General features: G+C 42.1%; 1 protein-coding gene across 3 annotated transcripts in view; it reads right to left on the bottom strand.

The window, feature by feature from the left end:
• The window catches only part of FGD6 (FYVE, RhoGEF and PH domain containing 6), a 117,225-nt gene that overhangs the window by 81,356 nt on the left and 12,902 nt on the right, over window positions 1–22,967 (bottom strand). Inside the window, exon 3 of one of the 3 annotated variants that reach the window (XM_040980715.1) lies at window positions 21,894–21,901. The exons of the other annotated variants lie outside the window; for them this stretch is intronic. Coding sequence (XP_040836649.1) covers window positions 21,894–21,901 — 8 coding nt within the window. The remainder of the gene's footprint in view (window positions 1–21,893; window positions 21,902–22,967) is intronic. 3 annotated transcript variants of the gene reach the window in all.

Raw genomic sequence — 22,967 nt, 5'->3', positions numbered from 1 at the left:
TCACCTTAATGACAGGGGAGCAGACCAGGCTGATCACACTGCTATAGACACTCCTGCACTCCAGGTTGGCTGACTGGCATCCGATCAACTGTCAGCTATTACTAGCTAGATAGGAATAAATTTTTATGAGCAGGTGTTTGGTCTGGCAATTATGCCACGTAGTAGGCAGCTGACATCCTGTACTAGAGTACTTAGGTTTGAACTTTTGCTCCAGTTCCTGATTCCAGATCTGAGAAGGCAGCATTGAAATCTCAAGTAATTAACTCCTGCTACCTACTTGGGAAGACCTGGACAGAGTGCCTGATTTATCAGTTTTAGCCAAACCTGGTCCTGGGCATTTCAAACATGTAAAGAATGAAACAGCGAGAGAAGTTCTGTCTAGATCTGTCACACTGTATTGATCAAATAAACTGACTTAAGTTTAAAAAACCTTCTTCTAGGGCCAAGAGGACAGCTCAATTGACTAATCCTGAACCTGCAAGCATCCTATATGGGTGCTGGTTCACATCCTGGCTACTCCACTTTCCATCCAGCTCTCTTCTTATGATCTCAGAGAGCAGTGGAGGATGACCCTGCAGCTGAGTGAAAGATGTGGAAGAAGCTCCTGGCTTAACTTTGGATCAGCTCAGCTCCTGTCGCTGCAGTCATTTGGGGAGTAAACCAGCAGATGAAGCCCTTTCTCTCTGTATCTCCTTCTCTCTGTAAATCTGCCTTTCCAATAAAAATAAATAAATCTGTAACAAAATAAAAAATAATAATAATAACTTCTAACACAAGTACCGACAGAAATAAATATCCAACAGTTAATTACAGGAGACAGCATTGTAGCATACAGGTTGCAGCTCGAGTCCTGGCTGCTCCATTTCCAATCCAGTTACCTGCTGCTGTGTCTGGGAAGAAGTGAAAGATATGCCAAGTACTTGTGCCCCTGCATCTATGTAGGAAACCCAGATGAATCTCCTGATTTCTTGTTTCAGCCTGGCTCAGTACTATGGATTGCAGCCACTTGAGAAGTGAACCAGTGAATGAAGATTTGCTCTCTGTCTCTCCCAATCTCTCTGTCTCTCTGGTATTTAAAATAAAGAAATAATACTTTGGGCAACAAAGTATTAGTGGCTAAAGTCCTCGCCTTGAATGCGCTGGGATCCCTTATGTGCGCCAGTTCTAATCCCAGCTGCCCCACTACCCACCCAGCTCCCTGCTTGTGGCCTGGGAAAGCAGTCGAGGACGGCCCAAAGCCTTGGGACCCTGTACCCATGTGGGAAACCCAGAAGAGGCTTCTGGCTCCTGGCATCAGATCGGCTCAGTTTTGGCAGTTGTGGCCACTTGGGGAGTGAATTATTGGATGGAAGATCTTCCTCTCTCTCTCCTCCTCTCTGTACACCTGACTTTGCAATAAAAATAAATAAATCTTTTTTTAAAAAAGAAATAAATAATACTTTGAAAACCATTTATCTCTAGTAAATTTTGAATTTATAGAATTTGGAGGGCTTTGAATATGATTAAATACTCTTTAAGAAATATAGCCTGAAATCTTCCTGCTAACAAGAAATAAAAACACATCACTGTTGAATTTAAAAGCACTTCCAATAAGATGCAGCAAGTTCCCAATCTGGTTTTATCACTTCATGAAAGTGATGCTTCCTTTACAGAAAGTACATTATATGTACTTTCTTATTACCGGACTAAACTGAGGCCATTACAAATAAATACTGAGGTTGACATGATTACATAAGAATATATCATATACATACACACATTCATATCTACATATTTATGTCTCTGTTTATATATAAAATATTGAAAACAGCCAGACCTCTTACTTCAATAAACATTTACTGAAGACTAACTGTATATCATTATTTTAGAGCTAAATGAAGAAATCTACTAGAATTAGCTATAATGTTCAAATCATATGTCCTTTTGATTAGTTCTCTTTATTTTACCTCTGAGTGAAATGTTCCTAAATAGATAAAGACAAAAGAAATTGGAATAACCACAGTGATTTAGACAAAGGGAATGGCCACTCTGTAAAATGGATAACGAAGAGTCCGCGCACACTGAACATGAGAGGCTGAGCACAGACTCCAGAGGCTACAGAGCCAAAGCAGCAAGGATGCCATGCAGCCTGGGGCAGTCATGGAAGCCCAAGCTGCGCAGACTCAAGCCAATGAGAGGAGTAACAAAGACATTCCAAACGGTAGCAAAGGTTTGCAGGGAGAAATGAAGTGACATGAAGATGATGTGGGGGAGGCATGAACTACTGGGTTACAGGTAGACATTTCCATGTGCTGAAATATTAGAATCCACCAAGTCACACAGTGCTTCCTGCTGTATCTTTTTCATAAAAATCATCCTAGCCACTGAAATGTCAGTGAGAACTGTATGCTCCGCATTCTTACACAGTACAACACCACTACAGTTTCAGGCAGATCAGGACTCCATATTATGTTGTATCTTGTCAACTGGGAAAAATCAGAAGGACCCTACGCTGACTCCCTCCATGTTACACCCCTCAATCTGCTTCTGCAGATAAGGATCCCTAGCCATATAACCCTCCTTATCTCAGGGAGCAGTGGGCTTCAGTTCCCTGCTACTCCACAGAATGGTTTCAACAAACCAAACTCCAGAAGGCCCCTGATGCCCTTAATCCTACAAGTCTCACCTCCCACCATCCCAGCTGTTCACATCACTCCTGAGAACAACCCCCAGAAGGCCAAGCATGGCATGTTGTTTCTTTTCCCCTGCACCATATTAACAGAAGACTAGCAAACTGTTGTGGCCCTCACCTTTCCTGTATCAGCTGTCACTTGTTCAGCCACCTCTATGACCCCAGGGCATGAATATATCTATCACCAATGGGGGTGAAAAAAAAATAATGAAACCATCACCAAAGAAGATGCATTGTCCGGGATCCTTAAACACAAAGCAGGTGCACTGGTGGTTTCTATTAGAATTATTTTGGGAAATTCTACTGAAGAGTATACAAAGTAAGCTTCTTGTATATCTAATTAAGTTATATTTATACATCCAAACTATGCTGTGATGAACTCAATTTTTAAGCTAAAGACATCAATACCTCATTTTACAGAAATGTGACATACAGTTATGAGACATGTTACACATTATGGAATGTTAAATGTTATATTAAACATAGATCTTGCTATAATAAACTAGTGGGGAGTTACAAAGAAACCAGTAGTTAAACTACAAGGATATCTGCTTTTTGTCTCAGGTATTATTTTATCTAAACTTACTTTAAAAATCTCATTTTTAAACAGGAAACGGAGGCTAGTGTAACAGCCTAGTGTGTAAATCCTCGCCTTGCACATATCAGGATCCCATATGGGCACTGGCTCGTGTTCCAGTTGCTCCATTTCTCATCCAGCTCCTTGCTTTGTGGCCTGGGAAAGCAGTAGAGGACAACCCAAAGCCTTGGGACTCTGCACCTGTGTGGGAGACCCAGAAGACACTCCTGGCTCCTGGTTTCAGATTGGCTCAGCTCCGGCTGTTGCTGGACTTGGGGAGTAAACCACAGGATGGGAGATCTTTCTCTCTGTATCTTCTTTTGTCTTTATATCTGACTTTCCAATAAAGTCACACTGTGGCAGGGTCCCAAGGCTTTGGGCTGTCCTCCACTGCTTTCCCAGGCCACAAGCAGGGAGCTGGATGGGAAGCAGGGCAGCTGGGACCAGAACCAGTGCCCACATGGGATCTCAGGCACATGCAAGGCAAGGACCTTAACCACTACACTATTGAGTCGGGCCCAGTTTTATACATTTCTAGAAGGGAAAACTTACATGGCGGGGGAAAACATAACTGGTCTCAGTCTGAAACAGACTTGCTTCTGGAACCTGGCTCCACTCCTCGCCTGGCCAAATGCAAGCAAGCTATTAAGAATCTGTAATTTTATACTTTCCTAAACTACAAAGCTGAGATGGTATCACTTACCATCGTTGGTACATGAAATGGAAAAGAAATGACAGGTTTTTTTCCTTTTTTAAAGCAGGCATGAAAAACAAGAAAACATCAAGATCCACTAAGTAAAGCAGAACTGCAAAAACTCAGAAATGTTTGCCTTTGTTCATCCCCAGAAAGCTCAGAATTCAGCATGCTATCTGCTTTTTCTTTTAAAGATTTTATTTATTTGAAAGTCAGAGTGAGAGAGACAGAGGGGACAGAGAAGAAGAGATCTCCTATCTGATGGTTCATTCCCCAAATGGCTGCACGGTCAGGGATGGACCAGGACAAAGCAGGAACCAGGAACTATTTTGGTCTCCCACATGGATGGCAGAGAGCCAAGTACTGAAACCACCCTCTGCTGTCTTCCTAAGGCAAGCAGGAAGCTGACTCAGAAGTGGAGCAGCTTGAACTCACTTGGATATGACATACCAGTGTAGTAGGCAGAGGCTTAACCTCCTGGGCCATAAAGCCAGTTCCTGATTTATTTCTTGTTTGAATGAATTTTTGAAATTAAATGGCTTTATTCTACTTCACACACACATTTATGCATGTCATAGGAGGCAAATCCAGCCTACTGCTCTATTCATATTAAGGTCTACTAACTAAAAATGAGTTTTACATGTTTAAATGGTTTTTTCAAAAGTCTATTTTTTGGGCCTGGCGTGATAGCGTAGTGGTTGAAGTCCTTGCCTTGATTGCGCTGGAATCCCATATGGGAACTGACTTTAATCCTGGTGGCCCCACTTCCCATCCAGCTCCCTGCTTGTGGCCTGGGAAAGCAGTCAAGGATGGCCCAATTCCTTGGAACCCTGCACCCGCATGGGAGATCTAGAAGCTCCTGGCTCCTGGCTTCGGATTGGCTCAGCTCTGGCTGTTGTGGCTACTTGGTGAGTGAACCAGCAGACAGAAGATCTTTCTTCCTGTAAAATCTGATTTTCCAATAAAAAATTTTTCTTTAAAAATGCTGTAAACACTTAAAAGTCTTATATTATGAACAAAATTTACTTCAGAGCAAAGCTTCTGCATTATTAGTCATGTGACCAGGTCCTCAGCAGTTTAAAATGTGTGCGTAAAGGGCTCCTACGAGGTCATGTGAGTCCCGGTGCTGCAGCGAGTCACTTCTGAGACCTGTTTCCCATATTTAATCACTGCTTCTTTCTAGGAACTTACTACTTGTGAATTTTGTTTTTGTTTTGGTTAACTACATAATACAATCATGTCTCTTCTACTGCTAAAAAATTGTAGTCGATGACTTAAACAAGTCCTAATTTGGAAGTATTTCACTAAATCTTAGGAGCCTTTTTAAAGCACCTATTGGGCTGGGTATGTGGTGCAGAGGGTAAGAAGCCTGCGTTGAGTGCCGGCTTTCTGACAAGAGGCAGTGATGACTTGGGTATCTCCAACCTACATGACAGACCCAAACAGACTTCCAGGCTTCTGGCTTTGGCCTAGCCCAGGCATGAATCCTGCATGTATTTGAGAAATGAATCAGCTGCTGCAATTTCTGTCTCCCTGCCCTTCCAGTAATTAAAAATTACTAAAATAATAAAGAAACCTTGTACTGAGCCCAGTGAAGTAACCCAGCAGCTAAACTCTTCACCTTGCATCTGCTGGGATCTCATTTGAGTGCTGGTTTGTATTCTGGCTGCTCCACTTTCCTTCCAGTTCCCTGTTTGCTGTGTGGGAAAGCAGTCAAGGATGACCCAAGACCTTGGGACCCTGCACAAGCATAAAAGAAAAGGAAGAAGCTCCTGGCTTCAGATCAGCTCAGCTCTGGCTACTGCGGCCACTTGGGGGGTGAACCAATGGATGGAAGATCTTTCTCTCTGTAAATCTGAGTTTCCAATATCAATGAATAAGTAAGTAAATCTTTAAAAGAAAGAAAGCAGCAGCAGAAAAAGAAGCAGCAGCCTTGTTGTGGAGCTGTGAATGAACTCACTGGCCAGCACAGAATGAAAAAGTCTGTGAATGACACTGACAAGCAAAGATCACCTAGGCAGCCTTGCTGCTGGTTTCTTTGACACTGTGAACTGCACTTTACAATCTAAAGCAAAACAGCTGTGTTTTGTTTCTAAATACAGATTTCCAAGCTGGACTAGTGTGGAAAGAGCCTCATGTACTGCATTACAAGCATGGATCACCCTGCTCTAGGGTTAGTAGCTGATGTGACAAAAAAAGGCAGAGAGGGAAATCAGAAGCTAAGGTAGAAAATTTTAAGAAGAGAGAGGAGCGAGGCAAGGAGCAGGGAGAAGGAAGAAGCGTCACCCATCTGCACCCCACATTCCTGCAGACAGGCATGAGGCTGCCGCAGGTACGGCAGAGCCGGTGAGGTTAAACACAGGAGGAAGAGCCAGTTCCTGGCCTACAGGAAACTGTGCTGTCAGCCCAGTACCTCGAAGATAACAATAGCCTCTAGGGACAGAATTCAACCAATCTTTAACTTTTCCATTTATTCTAAAACTTTCCACTTTACAAAGCAAAACAAATACAACCAAACCAGACCAAAGGGAGGAAGGGTGGGGGACAATTACAGGGAAGGAGAGAACAGTTTATGCAAATTCAAAAAAACAAAGTCTGGGAATCTAAATAAGTTTTATCACGAATCAACATAGGGGCCTGGCAGGATAACCTATTGGCTAAAGTCCTTGCCAGGAACCCATATGTTCACCAGTTTGAGTCCCAGCTGCTTCACTTCCATCAAGCTCCAAGCTTATGGCCTAGAAGAGCATTTGACGGCCTGAAAGAGCATTTGATGGCCCAGGACGTTGGGACCCTGCACCAGTGCAGGAGATCGGGGAGAGGCCTCTGGCTCCTGGCTTTGGATAGGCTCAGCTACAACTGTTGTGACTACCTGGGAGTGACCAGCAAACAGAAGACCTTTCTCTGTCTCTCTCTCTCTGTAAATCTGCCTTTCCAACAAAAATAAATAAATCTATAAGACAAACACACACACATAAATACAGGCAGACATCGTTCTCAAATTCTACTAGCTTTGATGATTTTCACTATTCATCATTAACAACACTGTTCTTAAAGTATTTAAGAGGAAGAGTTGAAGGTAAGGTGGAGGATGGGCAGCTTTCCCTACCAGGTCCTCCCTCAAACGCAAACACATCAAACACATCACACCATGGTGACACAAGGACAGTGGCAGCAAGTGCAGTTCACTTCCTTACAGACAGCCTCCAAGTGAGCTCTTTCCAGCTCTAGCACATTGCCTTCCAGCCCCAGGTAAACTGCTAAGTCCTCTGGACACTGAGCACTAGTTAGAAGCTGGGTGGAATGAAGCAGCTGCGATTCAAACCAGCAACCCATATGAGATGTCAGCACTGTAGACAGCTTTATTGGCTATGCTTCAGAACAGACCCATCTTTTTACATTTTATGATTTATTTATTTACTTCAAAGTCAGAGCTACAGAGAGGGAGAGAGAGACACAGGGAGAGATCTCCCACCCACTGATTCACTCCAAAGAAGGCTGTAGTGATTAGCACTGAGCCGCAGCTTCCTCAGGCGCAACAGCAGGGAGCTGGACCCGACTTGGAAGAGCAGATACTCCAGCCAGCCCCATAGGGAGTGCTGGGATCACAGAAGGCAGCTTTGGCCATAATGGCCCAATGCTGGCCCTATAATTGGGTATTTTTATACTATTTAAATTTTGATCTATCAAAAGATTCATGTGTATGTGTGTATGTAATTTCATTTATTCATTTGAAAGGCAGAGTGACACAGGAAGACAGACACAGAGAGATTTTTATTCTCCCAAGACCACAGGGCCAGGTATGAGTCAGGCCATTGGATTCTCTCACATGTGTGACAGGGAACCAGGCACTTAGGCCAAGTTCTACTGCTTTCCCAGGAGCATTAGCAGGGAGCTGGGTAGGAAATGGAGTAGAAGAATACTGAACTGACATTTGGTTATGGGATGTTGGTTTCATAAAAGAAGCTTAACCCATCGTGTCACAATGCTGGACAGAGACTTCATATCTGTATAAATAACCCCAAACTTGTTTCTTTCAGAGTCATCTTCAAGTCTTCATTTGCCATTCTTCACTAAAGTGTTGACAGCAATTTTCATTTATAACATATGTTTATTTGCCAGGCAAAACTCATATCCCTTTGTTCACCTGCCAAGTATCCTCAATAGTTGGAACTGAGTCTGACTAAAGCTGAGAGCTGGGAACAAAATTTAGGTTTCCTATCTGTGCAACAGGAATGCAATTACTTGAGCTATCACCACCCATGACTTCATTAGCATCAGGAAGTTGGGCAACAGGAACCAGAGCCTGGTGTAAAATCAAGATACTCTGATCTTATTAAAAATTTTTTAAATATTTATTTATTTCTATTAGAAAGGCAGATCTACAGAGAGAAGAGACAGAAAGATCTCCCATCCACTGTTTTACTACCCAAATGACCAAAACAGCCAGAACGGAGCTGATCCAACGTTAGCATCCAGGAGCCTCCTATAGATCTCCCACATGGATGCAGGGTCCCAAGCTTTGAGCCATCCTCCTTTGCTTTCCTAGGCCACAAGCAGGGAGATGGCCGGGTATTGAATCAATTGGGACAAGGCACCAATATGTGATGCCAGTGCCAGCAAGGTAAGAATTTAGCCATTGAGCCATTGGGTAGGCCCCAAGGTACCATGAGCTAACGTACTAGAAGGGGACAAGGTACCGTGATCTTAATTATAGACATCTTAATTACTAGAAGAAATGCCTGACCAAAAAGATTTATGGGCCCAGCGGTGTGGCCTAGCAGCTAAAGTCCTCACCTTGCACATGCACTGGGATCCCATATGGGCGCTGGTTCTAATCCCAGCAGCTCCACTTCCCATCCAGCTCCCTGCTTGTGGCCTAGGAAAGCAGTCGAGGATGGTCCAAAGCCTTGGGACCCTGCACCCATGTGGGAGACCTGGAAGAGGCTCCTGGCTTTGCATTGGCTCAGCTCCAGCCACTGCAGCCTCTTGGGAAGTGAACTATCACATGGAAGATCTTTCTCTCTGTCTCTCCTCCTCTCTGTATATCTGCCTTTCCAATAAATAAAAAAAGATTAATTTATTTTTATTGGAAAGGCAGATACACAGAGAGGAGGAGAGACAGAGAGGAAGATCTTCCATCCGATGATTCACTCCCCAAGCAACTGCAATGGCCGGTGCTGTGCCGATCTGAAGCCAGGAACCAGGAACCTCTTCCGGGTCTCCCACACAGGTGTTGCTGTCCTGGACTACCTTCCCAGGCCAGAAGCAGGGAGCTAGACTGGAAGCAGGGACACCAGGATTAGAACAGCTGTCCATATGGGATCCCGGGGCGTGCAAGGCAAGGACTTTAGCCACTGAGCTACTGCACCAGGCCCTCTGATTTTCATTTTTACAGTTCCTTTTTTATTTCCATAAATACAGTGCTCTATAAACTCTGAAATGTGCAACAAGTGTTCATTAACTACAAACGTTATTTAACATGGTACAAGAAGTAATTTAAAAGTAACTTTTGTCTGTTACTTTTACAATTCCATTAGTATAGCCTCCTGACTTCCTAAGTGCTGAAACATGGAAACATGTTTTATCTGCTGTAAAAAGTGAAATATAAAGATGAAACTTTTCATTGGTCAATATTTTTCTAAAAGATTTTACACACAGTAAGACTATTAAATCTTTCCCATCTTGATATCCAATGAATAATACTGGAGATAAAACAAACCAATATAATTAAGCCATATTAACACGTTGTATGGAGAAAACAGAGCAGAGCCTAAAATAACATACTTTGAAAAACATATGTTCAAATTCTGAAATAATTACGTGGATAATTTGCCCTGTAAAACAAAACACCTTTTCCATTGCATATTCATTTTGACCATTTCTACATTAAAAAAAAAAAGTCATCAAGACGTTTTAGTGCATGTTTAACTCCAAAACTACATGTTAACTGCCCAACTTTTTCACTGCCAGTCTTAACTGCATTTCATATGCAGAAAACTTATTTTAAAAGAGTTTCTTTGAATTACAGATTCTTTTCTTTATTCCTTTTTGGTGAAATAATTGTACTTTTTAAATAGCACATGAAGATATCCTGAGATCTGCACTATGTAAGAAACGTTAAAAATTCCCTCTGGTTGCTGTGGAAATGTAGACCCCACACCGTCTTCTGCCAGTTTGGGTAGAGAAGCAGGCCAGCTCCAAGAACAGAACACTTCTTCCTTAACCACTAGACAATATGGAGGGCCACTCATTATTTAGCTAACAAAAACAGCCAAGTGATGCCTTTTAACCCAATTTCTTTTCTCCAAGGGAGCTTTGTTCTAGCGAATAGCAGCAATTCTTCAAATCAGTGCAACTGCTTTCCAAAATTAACAGATGTTTCCTGTGCATTCTGGAAGCCTGGTCAGTAGAACACTCGCTTACTCCAAATGCAGCTGGTTTCTGACCTCACACGAGAAAAAGTAGTATTTCAGACCACTATTTGCTCAGATGTGATCACCTTTTCTTGCCAGGTACTTGCTGGGGCCAAGGATGCTTGCAATCTCTTACAACAAGATTCATTTTGTTATTTACATACATATAAAATGTATTTATTATAAATTATAAGATATATATGTACCTTGTTGATGGGAGGCAAGAATAGATTACAAAGTTTATGACAGAATGAGTAAATTCTATGCAATAGTGAAACACCAAGGAAATGTTAGCTATGATTTTTTTTAAAGAGTTTTAAAAATTTTTATTAGAAGGTCAGATTTACAGATTTACTTTCATTCGTTGATTCACTTCCCAAGTGGCCGTAATAGCCAGAGCTAAGCTGATCCAAAGCCAGGAGTCAGGAACCTCCTCCAGGTCTCCCACACCAGTTGGGGGCCCCAAGGCTTTGGGCTATCCTATACTGCTTTCCCAGGCCACAAGTAGGGAGCCGGATGGGAAGTAAAGCAGCTGAGACATGAACTGGCACCCATACAGGATCCAGGGCATGCAAGGTGAGGACTTTAACCTCAAGGCTATCACTCTGGGCAAAGCTATTTTTTTTTAAAGACTTATTTATTTTATCTGAAAGGCAAATATAGAGAAAAGGAAAGACACATGGAGTAAAATCTTCCATCCATCCATTTGTTCACTCCCCAAATAGAAGGATCAGCAAGAGCTGAGCCTATCCAAAGCCATAGCCTGGAGCCCCGTCACTGTCTCTCACACAGATGCAGGGTACCAACACTTAGGTCATCTACTACCGGTTTCCTAGGCCACAAACAGTGAGCTGGAAGGGAAGTGGAGCATCCAGGACACAAACCAGTGCCCATATGGGATCCCCAGGGACAGCAAGATTGAGGATTAGCCAACTGAGTCATCACACTTGATTTTTATTATACTATAAAAAGTATATGCCAGGCAATATGCTTTGGAAAGGAGAAAAGACACAAAACCCCAAAAATTTCTTCACTCATTCTTTCAAGAAATATTTACTGAACAACTATGTGACATTGTTTTTAAGCACAAAGTAATATTACATAACCAAGTGCCTCCCCTTCATGTTACAGACGTAACATGGATACATACAAATACATGGATACATACAAATATGGGGCTAGCAAGTTAGAAAACTACATCTGGGTAACTGCACAGTGAGTAACAGGGTACACCTTGGGGTATTTTGTAATTTTCTCTACATTAGATGGGGAGATCTCCACAAAAGGTAATATTTGAGTTAAACATAGAAGAGTTAGTAATACTCTTTGGTGGGAAGATTTCTTTTAGAGAGTAACACAACTAGGAAAGGCAATTAGGTGTTTACTTCTGTGGTCAGATTCGTGAGGCAGGCAATGCAGTCAAGAGATAAGCGAGTCTGAGGCCAGAGTTACAGCAGGTTTTATAATCAATAGAAGCAGAATTTTACTTTCTATGGAATGGGCCATTAAAGGATGCTTAATTATTCTTAAAAAAAAAAGGATTTACTTATTTTTATTGAAAAGGCAGATTTACAGAGAAAAGGAGACACAGAGAAAAAGATCTTCCACTTGCTAGTTCACTCCCCAGGGTACCACAACAGCCAGAGCTTAGCCAATCTGAAGCCAAGAGTTTCTTCCAGATTTCTGATGTGGGTGCAGAGCGCCTAAGCATCAGACCATCCTCCATTGCCTTCTCAGGCCACAGAGAGCTGGATGGGAAGCTAACAAGCTGGGCCATGAACGGGCACCCATATGTGATCCTGGACTGTGCAAGAGAAAGATTTAGCCATTGCACCCGGCCCAATAAAAAATTAATTCTTATCAGGCCCAGAGTGATACCCTCGTGGCTAAATCCTTGCCTTGCATCCAACTGGATTCCATGTGGGTACTGGTGTGTGTATTGGTTACTCTACTTTCCACCCAGCTCCCTGCCTGTGTGGCCTGGGAAAGCCATGGAGAATGGCCCAAAGACTTGGGATCCTGCACCCATGTGGAAGACCCAAGGGAAGTTCCCAGCCCCTGGCTTTAGATCAGCTCAGCTCCAGCTGTTGCAGCCACTTGGGGAATGAACCAATAGACAGATCTTTCTATATTTCCTTCTCTCTGTAAATCTCCCTTTCCAATAAAAATAAATCTGTAAAAAAATAATAATTCTTATCAACAATTATTAGAAAAATAGGCAAGAGGGAGGAGCTGGCGCCATGGCATAGCAAGTTAAGCTTCCATCTGTGGTGCTGGTATACCATACGGGCACTGGTGTGAGTCTTGAGTGCTTCACTTCCTAAAGCTGGCACAAGTACTTGGATCCTTGCATCAATGTGGGAAACCTAGAAGAGCCTCCTGGCTCCTGGCTTAGGAATGACCCAGCTCTAGACATTTTGGACATTTGAGGAGTGAACCAGCAGATGGAAGAGCTCTTTCTCTAAGCCTGCCTTCAAATAAAAATAAATGCTGAAAAAAAAAATAGGCAAAAGAAATAAGCAGATACATTATAAAAAAAAAAAGAGATGCAAAAGTGACAAGTATGTATGTGAAGGACTTTCAACATCATTAGCTAATCAGGAAATGCAAAACAATGTTATGATGGACTACTCTCACATACCTAATGGAATCTATAAAGTAAGAGGCAGCAACAAACACATGCTGACCAGGATGCAGACACCAGCTCATTCACCCACTGCTGGTGGGAAAATATGGTGTAATTCTCTGGAACATGGTTTGGAAATGTCATATAAAGATAAACCTGCAATTACCACAAACTCCACAACTGCACTTTTGGGCCTTAATTCAGAGAAATGAAAAATGTGGTTCACACAAAAACTTGAATGTGCATGCTTATTACAGCTTTATCTCTAAGAGCCAAATGCTGGAAATGGCGTGGATGTCCCTTAAGTATAAACTATCCAACAACAAAAATGAAAGGACTACTGAATACATACAGAAACATAGATGGATCTATGTGTAACTATATACAATGAAAAAAGCCGCCCTGAGAAGTGGCATCCTGAATGACTCTTATCTTACATAATATTATTTAAAAGACCCAGAAGTCTGAAATGAATCAGGGCTTTCTAGGTACTGGGGGATGGGGTGGATTGGTTTATGAAAAAGCATCAAGAACAAAGTGTTCAATATCCTGACTATATCAGGCTCATGAGCCTACACCTGTGGAAAATATTACACAGAACTAAACACACATACTTGGGGAACACTAAAGGATAAGTTAATTATATCAATGAATCAGTGTTAATATCCTGATAGTGAAATATTTTAGAAGATGTTATTACTAAGACAAATAAGCACAAAAAAGTATCACTAATTTCTCTTTTACTATTTCAATGAATGTGAATCTACAGTCATATTAATAAAAATTTTAACTCAAACCTAGAAAAATCACATAATCAGAGCCACCTGAGATAAGCATTTACTAGGAGGCATTTATTTGGTTCCTGATTTACCCAAAGGGAAATTAAATTTGTCATGCTCTTTTAATAGTAAACCCCACTTATAAATCACTATGTAAATTCACTGAAATAAAATCCAGAAAAAAATCCAACCTTCTCTGAAGTAGCTGATTATGCGGCTGTATAAAAACCAATAGAAAATTTCCCCTCTGGTAGTTACAATGTCACTGTGTTTAGAGGGGAACTGGAGGCATCTGACACAAACTGGAATCTGGCAGGAGTCTGGGCATCTGGGCTATGGAATCCTGGCAGAGTGAGGCCACAGGAGTTCACCCAGCTTCAGGAACAAAAACACCCAAACAGCAGCATAATACCCTAGCCCTTGTTCATCCTGTTTAACCATAAAACAAGGGCACAGGAGTGGCAGGGAACAAGCCAAACATACCTGTATCAACACCTAAACATGAAGCACTGTGACACCACACACTAACTTTACGCCCTCTGATAATGGAACATCTTGGCTACCCAGCCCACCATGTAACAGTTGCCAGTAAGTTTTAATTTGGATCAAACTGTGAACATGTATGTATAAGTTCACTAAAATATGTGCTAGAAGATACATTAAATGACACAGCTTGTTTTCAGATACTTGTAGCTACCTTCTTTCCTTTTAAAAAAATAAATTACGCTTTCAGTTTTGATACTTGACAATTGTTAACATTTTGTTGTATTCATTTCATATGCAGATACTAGCATATCTACTTTTAATGGGCAGAGGTCTGCTCAGGTTTTCATTAGGGAAATTTGTTGTAACAAGCAGAATAATTGATCTACATAAATACAATATTAAAATGCCCAGGCAGGTGTACACAGAAGGAATTCAAACACGCTTGTTATGATATGACTGACAGCATTTATTGCTTAAAATAAGACAATTCAAGTTTGATTCTGACTGGGCAGACTGAAAGTCACAAAGAGACATCTCAGTAAGTTTGACTGGGAAGAAGTACCGAGTCCCTGGGAGACAGGGCCGATGCCTGTGACCCGTATCAGCAGCATCAGCACTGATGCTAGCCATGCTCTGCCTGACAGCCTCCCTCAACTTGCAGCCCCACGTAACATGTTCCTTCATCAAAGGCCCACATCGCACCTACTCACAATTAAAGTCTCCAGAAAGCCTGCCATGAACTGCCTAAAGAGAATGTAAAAACTGCCTCTTTAAAAAAAAAGTCAAAGATAGCGAGATCGCCCATCTTCTGATTCACTCCTCAAATGGCCAGAGCAGCCAGCCAGAGCTAGGCCAGGCTGAGGAGCCTGGAGATTTCTGAGCCTCACACATATGGAGCATAAACTCAAGCCACCATCTGCTGCTTTCCCAGTTGCATTACCATAACACAGGTAAGACAGGGAGCAGCTGGAACTTGAACTGGCATTGAAGGTGGCAGTTTAACTCACCGCACCACAGCACTACCACCTCACCCTCTTTGGACAGAAAACCCCTACCATTTAAGCCTCTTTTCATTAAAACAATAAGGAGATATCTTACTATAAAGGGAATTTTACCCTTATTAAATTATCTGCTTTGGGGATACATAAATAGCAATAACTAAGCTACAGCGGTTTAGAGGCCAAAAGTACCTGCTGTAATAAAATGAGGAACAGAAACAACATAAAAAGCAACTCATATTTATCAGTGGGGAAAATATGAGGCTTGCACAATCTTTTCCATCCATCAATGCCCACGGGCAACTAATAAGTGACAGGAACCATCTTTCATTTGCTTTGAATGTGGTCACCAGTAACTGGACCAAATGCAAATATGACATATTTATTTCTGTTTCCAAGCTTTGAAACACCTATTATCTAACCCTAAATATCCCAATGGATGAATTCTTCTTGCATGAAAAATCTAGGGCCTTTGAAAATGCTCACAAATTCCTGTACACGTCACTGCTGACATCTCTGTATTTTCCCTCTAGCCTGAGAACAAACAGGACACAGGAACAGTTTCTACCATTGTGGATCCCTAAGTAGAACACTCACAGACTTCAGCAAGGGTAAACAATAAGAGGAAGGAAGGAGCGAGCAGGAAGGAAGGAAAGAAGGAAGGAAAAAAGGAAGGAAGGAAGGAAGGAGAGAAGGAAGGAAGGAAGGAAATGAACATGGTAAAACTATGGCTCACAGGACACAGTAACAAGGAAATGTTCTGATTTAAAATAAGCATTGTCTCAGAATCAGAAACTTTCCACACTTTTATCTACATGTTATCAGTGAACAAGTTACTTAATCAAGTCAGTTTCCTCATCTACAAAAAGATACGACTGAGCTCACAGATGGTAGATACTAATGCATGCAACAGCTCCCAGCACAACGCCGGCAGGGCAGAAATAATCATTAAGTAGTAGAATATTGTTATTGCTTTTTTTTTTTAAAGATTTATTTACTTTATTACAAAGTCAGATATACAGAGAGGAAGATCTTCCATCCGATGATAAACTCCCCAAGTGAGCCGTAACGGCCAGTGCTGTGCTGATCCAAAGGCAGAAGCCAGAAACCTCTTCCTGGTCTCCCACATGAGTGCAGGGTCCCAAAGCTTTGGGCCATCCTTGACTGCTTTCCCAGGCCAAAGGCAGGGAGCTGGATGGGAAGTGGAGCTGCCGGGATTAGAACCGGCGCCCATATGGGATCCCGGTGCATTCAAGGCAAGCACTTTAGCCGCTAGGCCACACCGCTTTTTTTTTTTTTTTAAAGAAAGTTTTTTTTAAATTGAAAAGGCAGAGTTAGAGAGAGAGAGAGATCTATAATAAGCTGGTTTACTCCTAAAATGGCCAAAACAGTAGGAGTTGGGCTGATTCAAAGCCAGAAGCCAGGAGATTCCTCTGGGTCTCCCATGTGGTTACAAGGGTTCAAGTACATGGACTATCTTCTGCTGCTTTCCCAGACCATAAGCAGGAAGCTGGATCAGAAGTGGGGCAGCCCATACGGAACTGGTGCCCATATGGAATGTCAGCACTACAGGTAGAGGTTTGGCTTGCTACAATACCATGTTGGTCCCAGCTGTTAGTATTTTTTAAAATTCATGGTAGGTGGGCCCAGCACAGTAGCCTAGCGGCTAAAGTCCTCACCTTACATACACCAGGACCCCATAAGGGTGCCGGTTCTAATCCTGGTGGCCCTGCTTCCCATCTAGCTCCCTGCCTGTGGCCTGGGAAAGCAGTCGAGGACACCCCATAGCCTTGGGACCCTGCCTAGGAGACCTGGAGGAGGCTCCAGGCTCCTCAGACCAGTGCAGCTTGGGCTGTTGCGGCCGCTTGGGGAGTGAATCAACGAATGGAAGATTTTCCTCTCTGTCTCTCCTGTGTATCTAACTTTTCAATAAAAATAAAATACATCCTTAAAAAAAAAAAACTCATGCTATGAGATATGAACAGAACTTTTAAGTATTTATTTTTAGAAAAAGGAAAAAGATATAAATATTATGTGAAAGAGCTATGAAGAGAGGGAGAGAGAGGAATCTTCCATTGCTAGTTCACTACTGGGATGTTCAATATTGCCAAGGCTGAGTCAGGAAGGAGCCGGGGTCTTCTTCCGGGTTGGCAGGTCACTAAGAGTTGGGTCATCTTCCAGTGTTCTCTCCGGGTCATTAGCAGGGAGCTGCGATGGATGTAGAACAGCCAGGACACAAACAGCATTCACATGGCATGCCAGCATCACAGGTGGCAACTTCACGTGCTATATCACAAGGTTGGGCCCAGATGTTGATTTTTCATTATCTGAAGGGCGGGGTGATCAGTCTCCTCCCAGAGCTGACCACACTGAGCCATGCTGAAGCCTGGAACTCCTCTCCAGGTCTTCAGCTATGGGGCCATGAAGCACTGACTGCAGGATTTTCTGGATGAGAAGTGGAGTAGCCAGAGAGCCAACCAGGCACTCCAATACGGGAGGCAGGCGTCCCAAGTACCAGTTTAGCCCACTGGGCCCCAATCTCCCCCTGCCCAGAATAACATCTAATCCTTGATACTGCCCACTGGTAGACTTTCGCTGAGAAGAGGGAAAAAATAAATAGATGGGGAGTCAGATGGTTTGAAGGAAGAAAGTTTACTAACATGCATTAGTGACACCAGATTTATGTCTGCTGACACTTTCTGCTCAGTTTGAATATTCACATCCCTGCAGTCACCAGAGGAGCCATGGAAATGGTTCCTTTGCACTGCATGCTGCTTCCTTTCTGCTAGGCAAACCGTATCCGCCATCTCAGGACAAAGCAGTACTACGAAGCATAAGCAAAAACAAACCTTTGTGTAACAGAATCTTACTTTTCTTCCTCAGGAAGGGAAATGTGTTGTTCTGAACTCCCAGCTTGGTGCCGCAGTTTCACAATTTCCCAGCACACTTTGGTTTAAGCTGTGAGTGAAGAGTGAACTGGATAGTCAGCTCTTTTTAAATCTTAAAGAAAAGATTGGCTTATTTCATTGAAGGTAAGAGAGAGAGAAAGAGAGCGAGAGAGAGAGAAAGGGACAGAGATCTTCTATTCACTGGTTCACTTCCCAAAGGGCCACAAGACAAAGCTGGGTCAGGCCAAAGCCAGGAGCTTCGTCTGGGTCCCCCATGTGGATGCAGAGATCCAAACACTTGGTCGAATTCTGCTGCTTTTCTCAGCAGCAGAGGAAGATCAGCAGCGGAACTAGCAGGACTTGAGTCACGCTCATATGAGATGCCAGCATGGCAGGCGGATGAATTTAACTGCTATGCTACAATGCTGGCCCCTTTACTGTTATTTTAGTGATTTGAGAGAGAGCAGAAAAAGAAACATCTCCCATCCTCTGGTTCACTCTCAATGCCTACAACAGGTTGAGGCCAGGAACTCAATCTGGAATCCCAAAATGGGCGGGAGGGGCCCATGTACTTGAACTACAACCTGCTGCCTCCTAGCGTACACATTAGCAAAGCAGGGCTCAAATCCATGAATTCTCATGGAGGACATAGGTGCCCCAACAACCAGGCCAAACATCTGCCCCTGGCTGATTTCTAATGACTTCTTTATTCCTAAAATTGAGTGATTCTTTGAACCTATTTAACCTAAAACCATTGAAAAACATACCTGAATTTCTAAAAATTTCCACAAATACCCTTGTTTGTTTCCTCCCCAACAAACTCTTCAGAGACTGAAATTCTGGAAACTTCGGCTACCAAGTGCAGTGCCTGTGCCTTATCGTCTCACTTCCAGTGTAGCTATGTTAAGAAAAACTAAGTACGAAAAGCTACACCTTCAAACTGAAATCTACACATTCAGACTGAAATCTCTTTTGACTGCTGATACTGTGCCTTCAAAGACTTACAAATTTATGAAGGAAAAACTACATATAGTCCCTTCCTTATGTGTTGTCACCCACTTTCCTACCCTTGATATTACAGCTTAGAATTTAAAATCAAAACTGCTTTTCAGATTTAAAAGAAAGCTATTATGGGCCTGGTGCAGTAGCCTAGTGGTTAAAGTCCTTGCCTAGAACATGCTGGGATCCCATGTGGGCGCCAGTTCTAGTCCCGGTGGCCCCGCTTCCCATCCAGCTCCCTGTCTGTGGCCTGGGAAAGCAGTCGAGGACAGCCCAAAGCTTTGGGACCCTGCACCCGTGTGGGAGACCCGGAAGAGGCTCTGGGCTCCTGGCTTCAGACTGGCTCAGCACTGGCCATTGCAGCCGCTTGGGGAGTGAATTAAAAATAAATTTAAAAAAGAAATAAAAAAAAGAAAAGCTATTATAACTTTATTAAAGTCCAAAGCTATAACTTTCTATGTTTCAAATATATATTCCAAAATATGTCAATGACTACAAACAGTTATCAAGGCTTCAAAATGCATCCATGATTATAAATGTTATCAAGAAACTGACTTGTTAAAAAAAATGATGTAAATAAAAATAAGTTTTAACTGAATTATGCGACCTAAAAGAACAAGCAGCCACCAAAAAAAAAGAAAAAAAGCTAAATATGTTTGTTTTCCTTTTTATTTTTATCCAAATGTCCAGGGAAAATGATTTTGTTGTTGTTGTTTAAAGTGTTAATTATTTCACCTTTCCTGCAACAGAAACCCAAATACTCTGACAAATAGGAGAGTCTGGTAAACAGACTTGAAGACCAAGGCTTAGAATCACTAATGTGCTTGTCTTTCCAGCATTGATTTGCATGAAATGACTTTACCGTCATGACTCAATTTCTTTATTCATAAAAGGATATCCTAGCACACAACACAATCTTAGTGCGATTCATGCTTATGTAGAAAGAAAAAGCATGTGTAATATATGCAAGCAAGAAGGATGAGGAATCCGGGCACCGGAACTGTACAAGACAGCTGTTTAATCTGGCACTTTGGCTCACTCATAGTTGTCCAGCCACACCTGTGTTTATGGCTCCACTGATAATCTCTGTCTGATGTCCAGCTACTCACTTACAAGTACTATCTGCCTATGGAAATCCACAGATGCAATCACCAGGCCCAGACTAAACTACCAAAGTAGTTAACGTTAGTACTTCTTTGCAGCTTCCCATTCCCAAATGTACTAATACGTAAACTGCTCTTCATCCATAGTATTGTTTTGAAAAAAGTATTAAAATACATTGCTATAAACATATCTAGTCTAGTCATACTTCTTAGGCAAAAAAAGGTTTCTTTAAACACCAAATTTATCCAATTCTAAGAAAGCTTACTGGGCCCGGCGCGGTGGCGCAAGTGGTTAAGGTCCTCGCCTAGCACGCCCGGGATCCCATATGGGCGCCGGTTCTAATCCCGGCAGCCCCGCTTCCCTTCCAGCTCCCTGCCTGTGGCCCGGGAAAGCAGTCAAGGACGGCCCAAGGCTTTGGGACCCTGCACCCGCGTGGGAGACCCAGAAGAGGCTCCTGGCTTCGGATCGGCATAGTATCGGCCCGTTGCGCTCACTTGGGGAGTGAATCATCGGATGGAAGATCTTCCTCTCTGTCTCTCCTCTCTGTATATCCGCCTTTCCAATGAGAAAATAATAAAAATAAATCTTTAAAAAATAAATAAATAAAAAAAAATAAAGAAAGCTTACTGAAGTAAAAGAAAAGGACAAACGATCACGAATACCTTCAACATGAGTCTAAGCGTGTTCCTGCTCATCCGAGCCCAGGTCTGGAAGGTCTCTAAGTCAGCTGCAGTACTTGAAGACCAAAGCTCACCTTCCCACTTCTGGAGCCATTCCTGCTTTCATTTGCACCATCATTCAACAGTCACACAAGCTATTTCATTTTATTGTTCTAATTATTGCCAGCCATATTTCCTATTACTTTCCATTACATTTTTCAGGCATTGGAAGTTAAGTATATTATTACGTGCTGGCTAGGAACCCAACTCCCACTCACAGTTATTTGTATTGCAAAAATGGATTCTGAATTCCAAACATGCTAATAATAGTTTTAGAACATCCAGAAAATGGTAAGCTGTGTGATTATCTTTACTCTCAGGTCCCAGCAGGAACCACAGACGCTTAGGAAAAGAAAGTCTCTTCCTTGTTCACATCATCTTCCCCACAGTCGTTTCCCTGCAAAGTTCACACTGGAAACATTCACCAGAAAGCAAGTCAGAAGTTCTTTACCCAAAGCAGCATATTTCACTGATGTGATATCCTTAGATATCCTTAGATAAACAAGGCTTTCAGACTTTTACTATTCAATAAAACTTACAACAAAAATCCAGCAATGCAAAACTGAAAACAATAATGTTTTCCTCAAAATACACAAAATTCATGTTACAAAACTATATTTTAACCAAGAATGACAGGAGAGTATTTAAACACATTCTTCTACCTGTGACAGAAAATATCTCTCCACATGGAAATGAGATGAAGGCAATACAACTTGATCAAACATACTAAAACTAAACTAATTCCCAACGCTTACATACAAGGATTACAAAAAAAAAAAAAAAGCACCACAAAATTGTACTGCTAAGAAACAAAACTGAGTGTCTCACTGTAGTCTCAAGTATAGAATGAATATGTAAATAGATTTGCCAAATGCTGTTGCTGTGTTTACTAAACAAAAAAACACTAAGTTGAAAAAGCATACAAATTTTTGATACTTCCTGAGCTTGATGCTGAAAATAACTTACAGGAAAGGGCTGCTGCTAAGACATGTGTTCCACTACCTCCCAACTGCATAATCTTATCTGTGCAATAACATGAAAACATTCACCAGAACTATTGATTTGTATCTTAATCATCATGTTCAAATCCAACACTACCAGGGGGTATCATCTGGGCTGGATCTGATGATTTCTAAAGGCATTGCCATCACGGGATTTGAAAGTTTGTTAAGTCTTTAAACCCATTTTCATGTTTTAAATTGGGAAGAAACAAACAAAAAACTTCACAGTTTTTCAGACCAGAGCTGTGGCACAGCAAGTGAAGCTGCTGCCTATGCATGCTGGTTTGTACCCCAGTTATTCCACTTCTCCCTGCTGGGAAAAGCAGCAGAAGATGGTCCAAGTGTTTGGGCCTCTAAACCCACCCTGGAGTCCTGGATTAAAGTCCTGGCTCCTGGCTCCTGGTTTTGGCTTGGCCCAGTCCTGTCTGTCACAGCCATCTGGGGAGTGAATCAATGGACAGAAACATTCTTTCAGTGGCTACCTTTTCTCTGGCCCTCTGACTTTCAAATAAATAAATCTTTAAAAGAATAAAAAAATACTTTTCTTTATCAGAGATGAGAATATACTGGTAAATTATTTTGAAGTTTAATTTATTTTTAATTCTCTTCCTTTGAGAAGACCAAAAGTTAAACCCCAATGTGGCAGGTAACAGGCAGTTGTGGGCAAAATTTCAAGAGACAGCAGTCCCATTTCTGATTTCACTTCCTCTGCCATGTGACTGCTTCCCTCTGGGTTTCACTGAAACGGCCTTAGCAAGGTCAGAACACAACTTTCTGAGAGCCAAATGTAATCATGACCATTTCACTTTTTAAAAATTTATTTTTATTTTATTTATAAGGCAAAGAGACAAAAAGACAGACAGTGACAGAGACAGATCTTCCACCCACTGGTGGATCTACTCTTCAAATGCCAGCTGGGCCAGGCGGGAGCAGGCATCTGCAACCCAATCCGGGTTTCCCACAGGAGCCACTGCCTGCTATGGCCTGTGCTCTGTTTTGGCAGGAAGGT

Source organism: Ochotona curzoniae, unplaced genomic scaffold, assembly GCF_017591425.1.
Source record: "Ochotona curzoniae isolate NIBS_2020 unplaced genomic scaffold, NIBS_Ocur_1.0 contig_1014, whole genome shotgun sequence".
NCBI classification, from domain to species: Eukaryota; Metazoa; Chordata; class Mammalia; order Lagomorpha; family Ochotonidae; genus Ochotona; species Ochotona curzoniae.
Note: the sequence above shows the minus strand (reverse complement) of the source record. Positions and strands in the feature narration are given on the sequence as shown.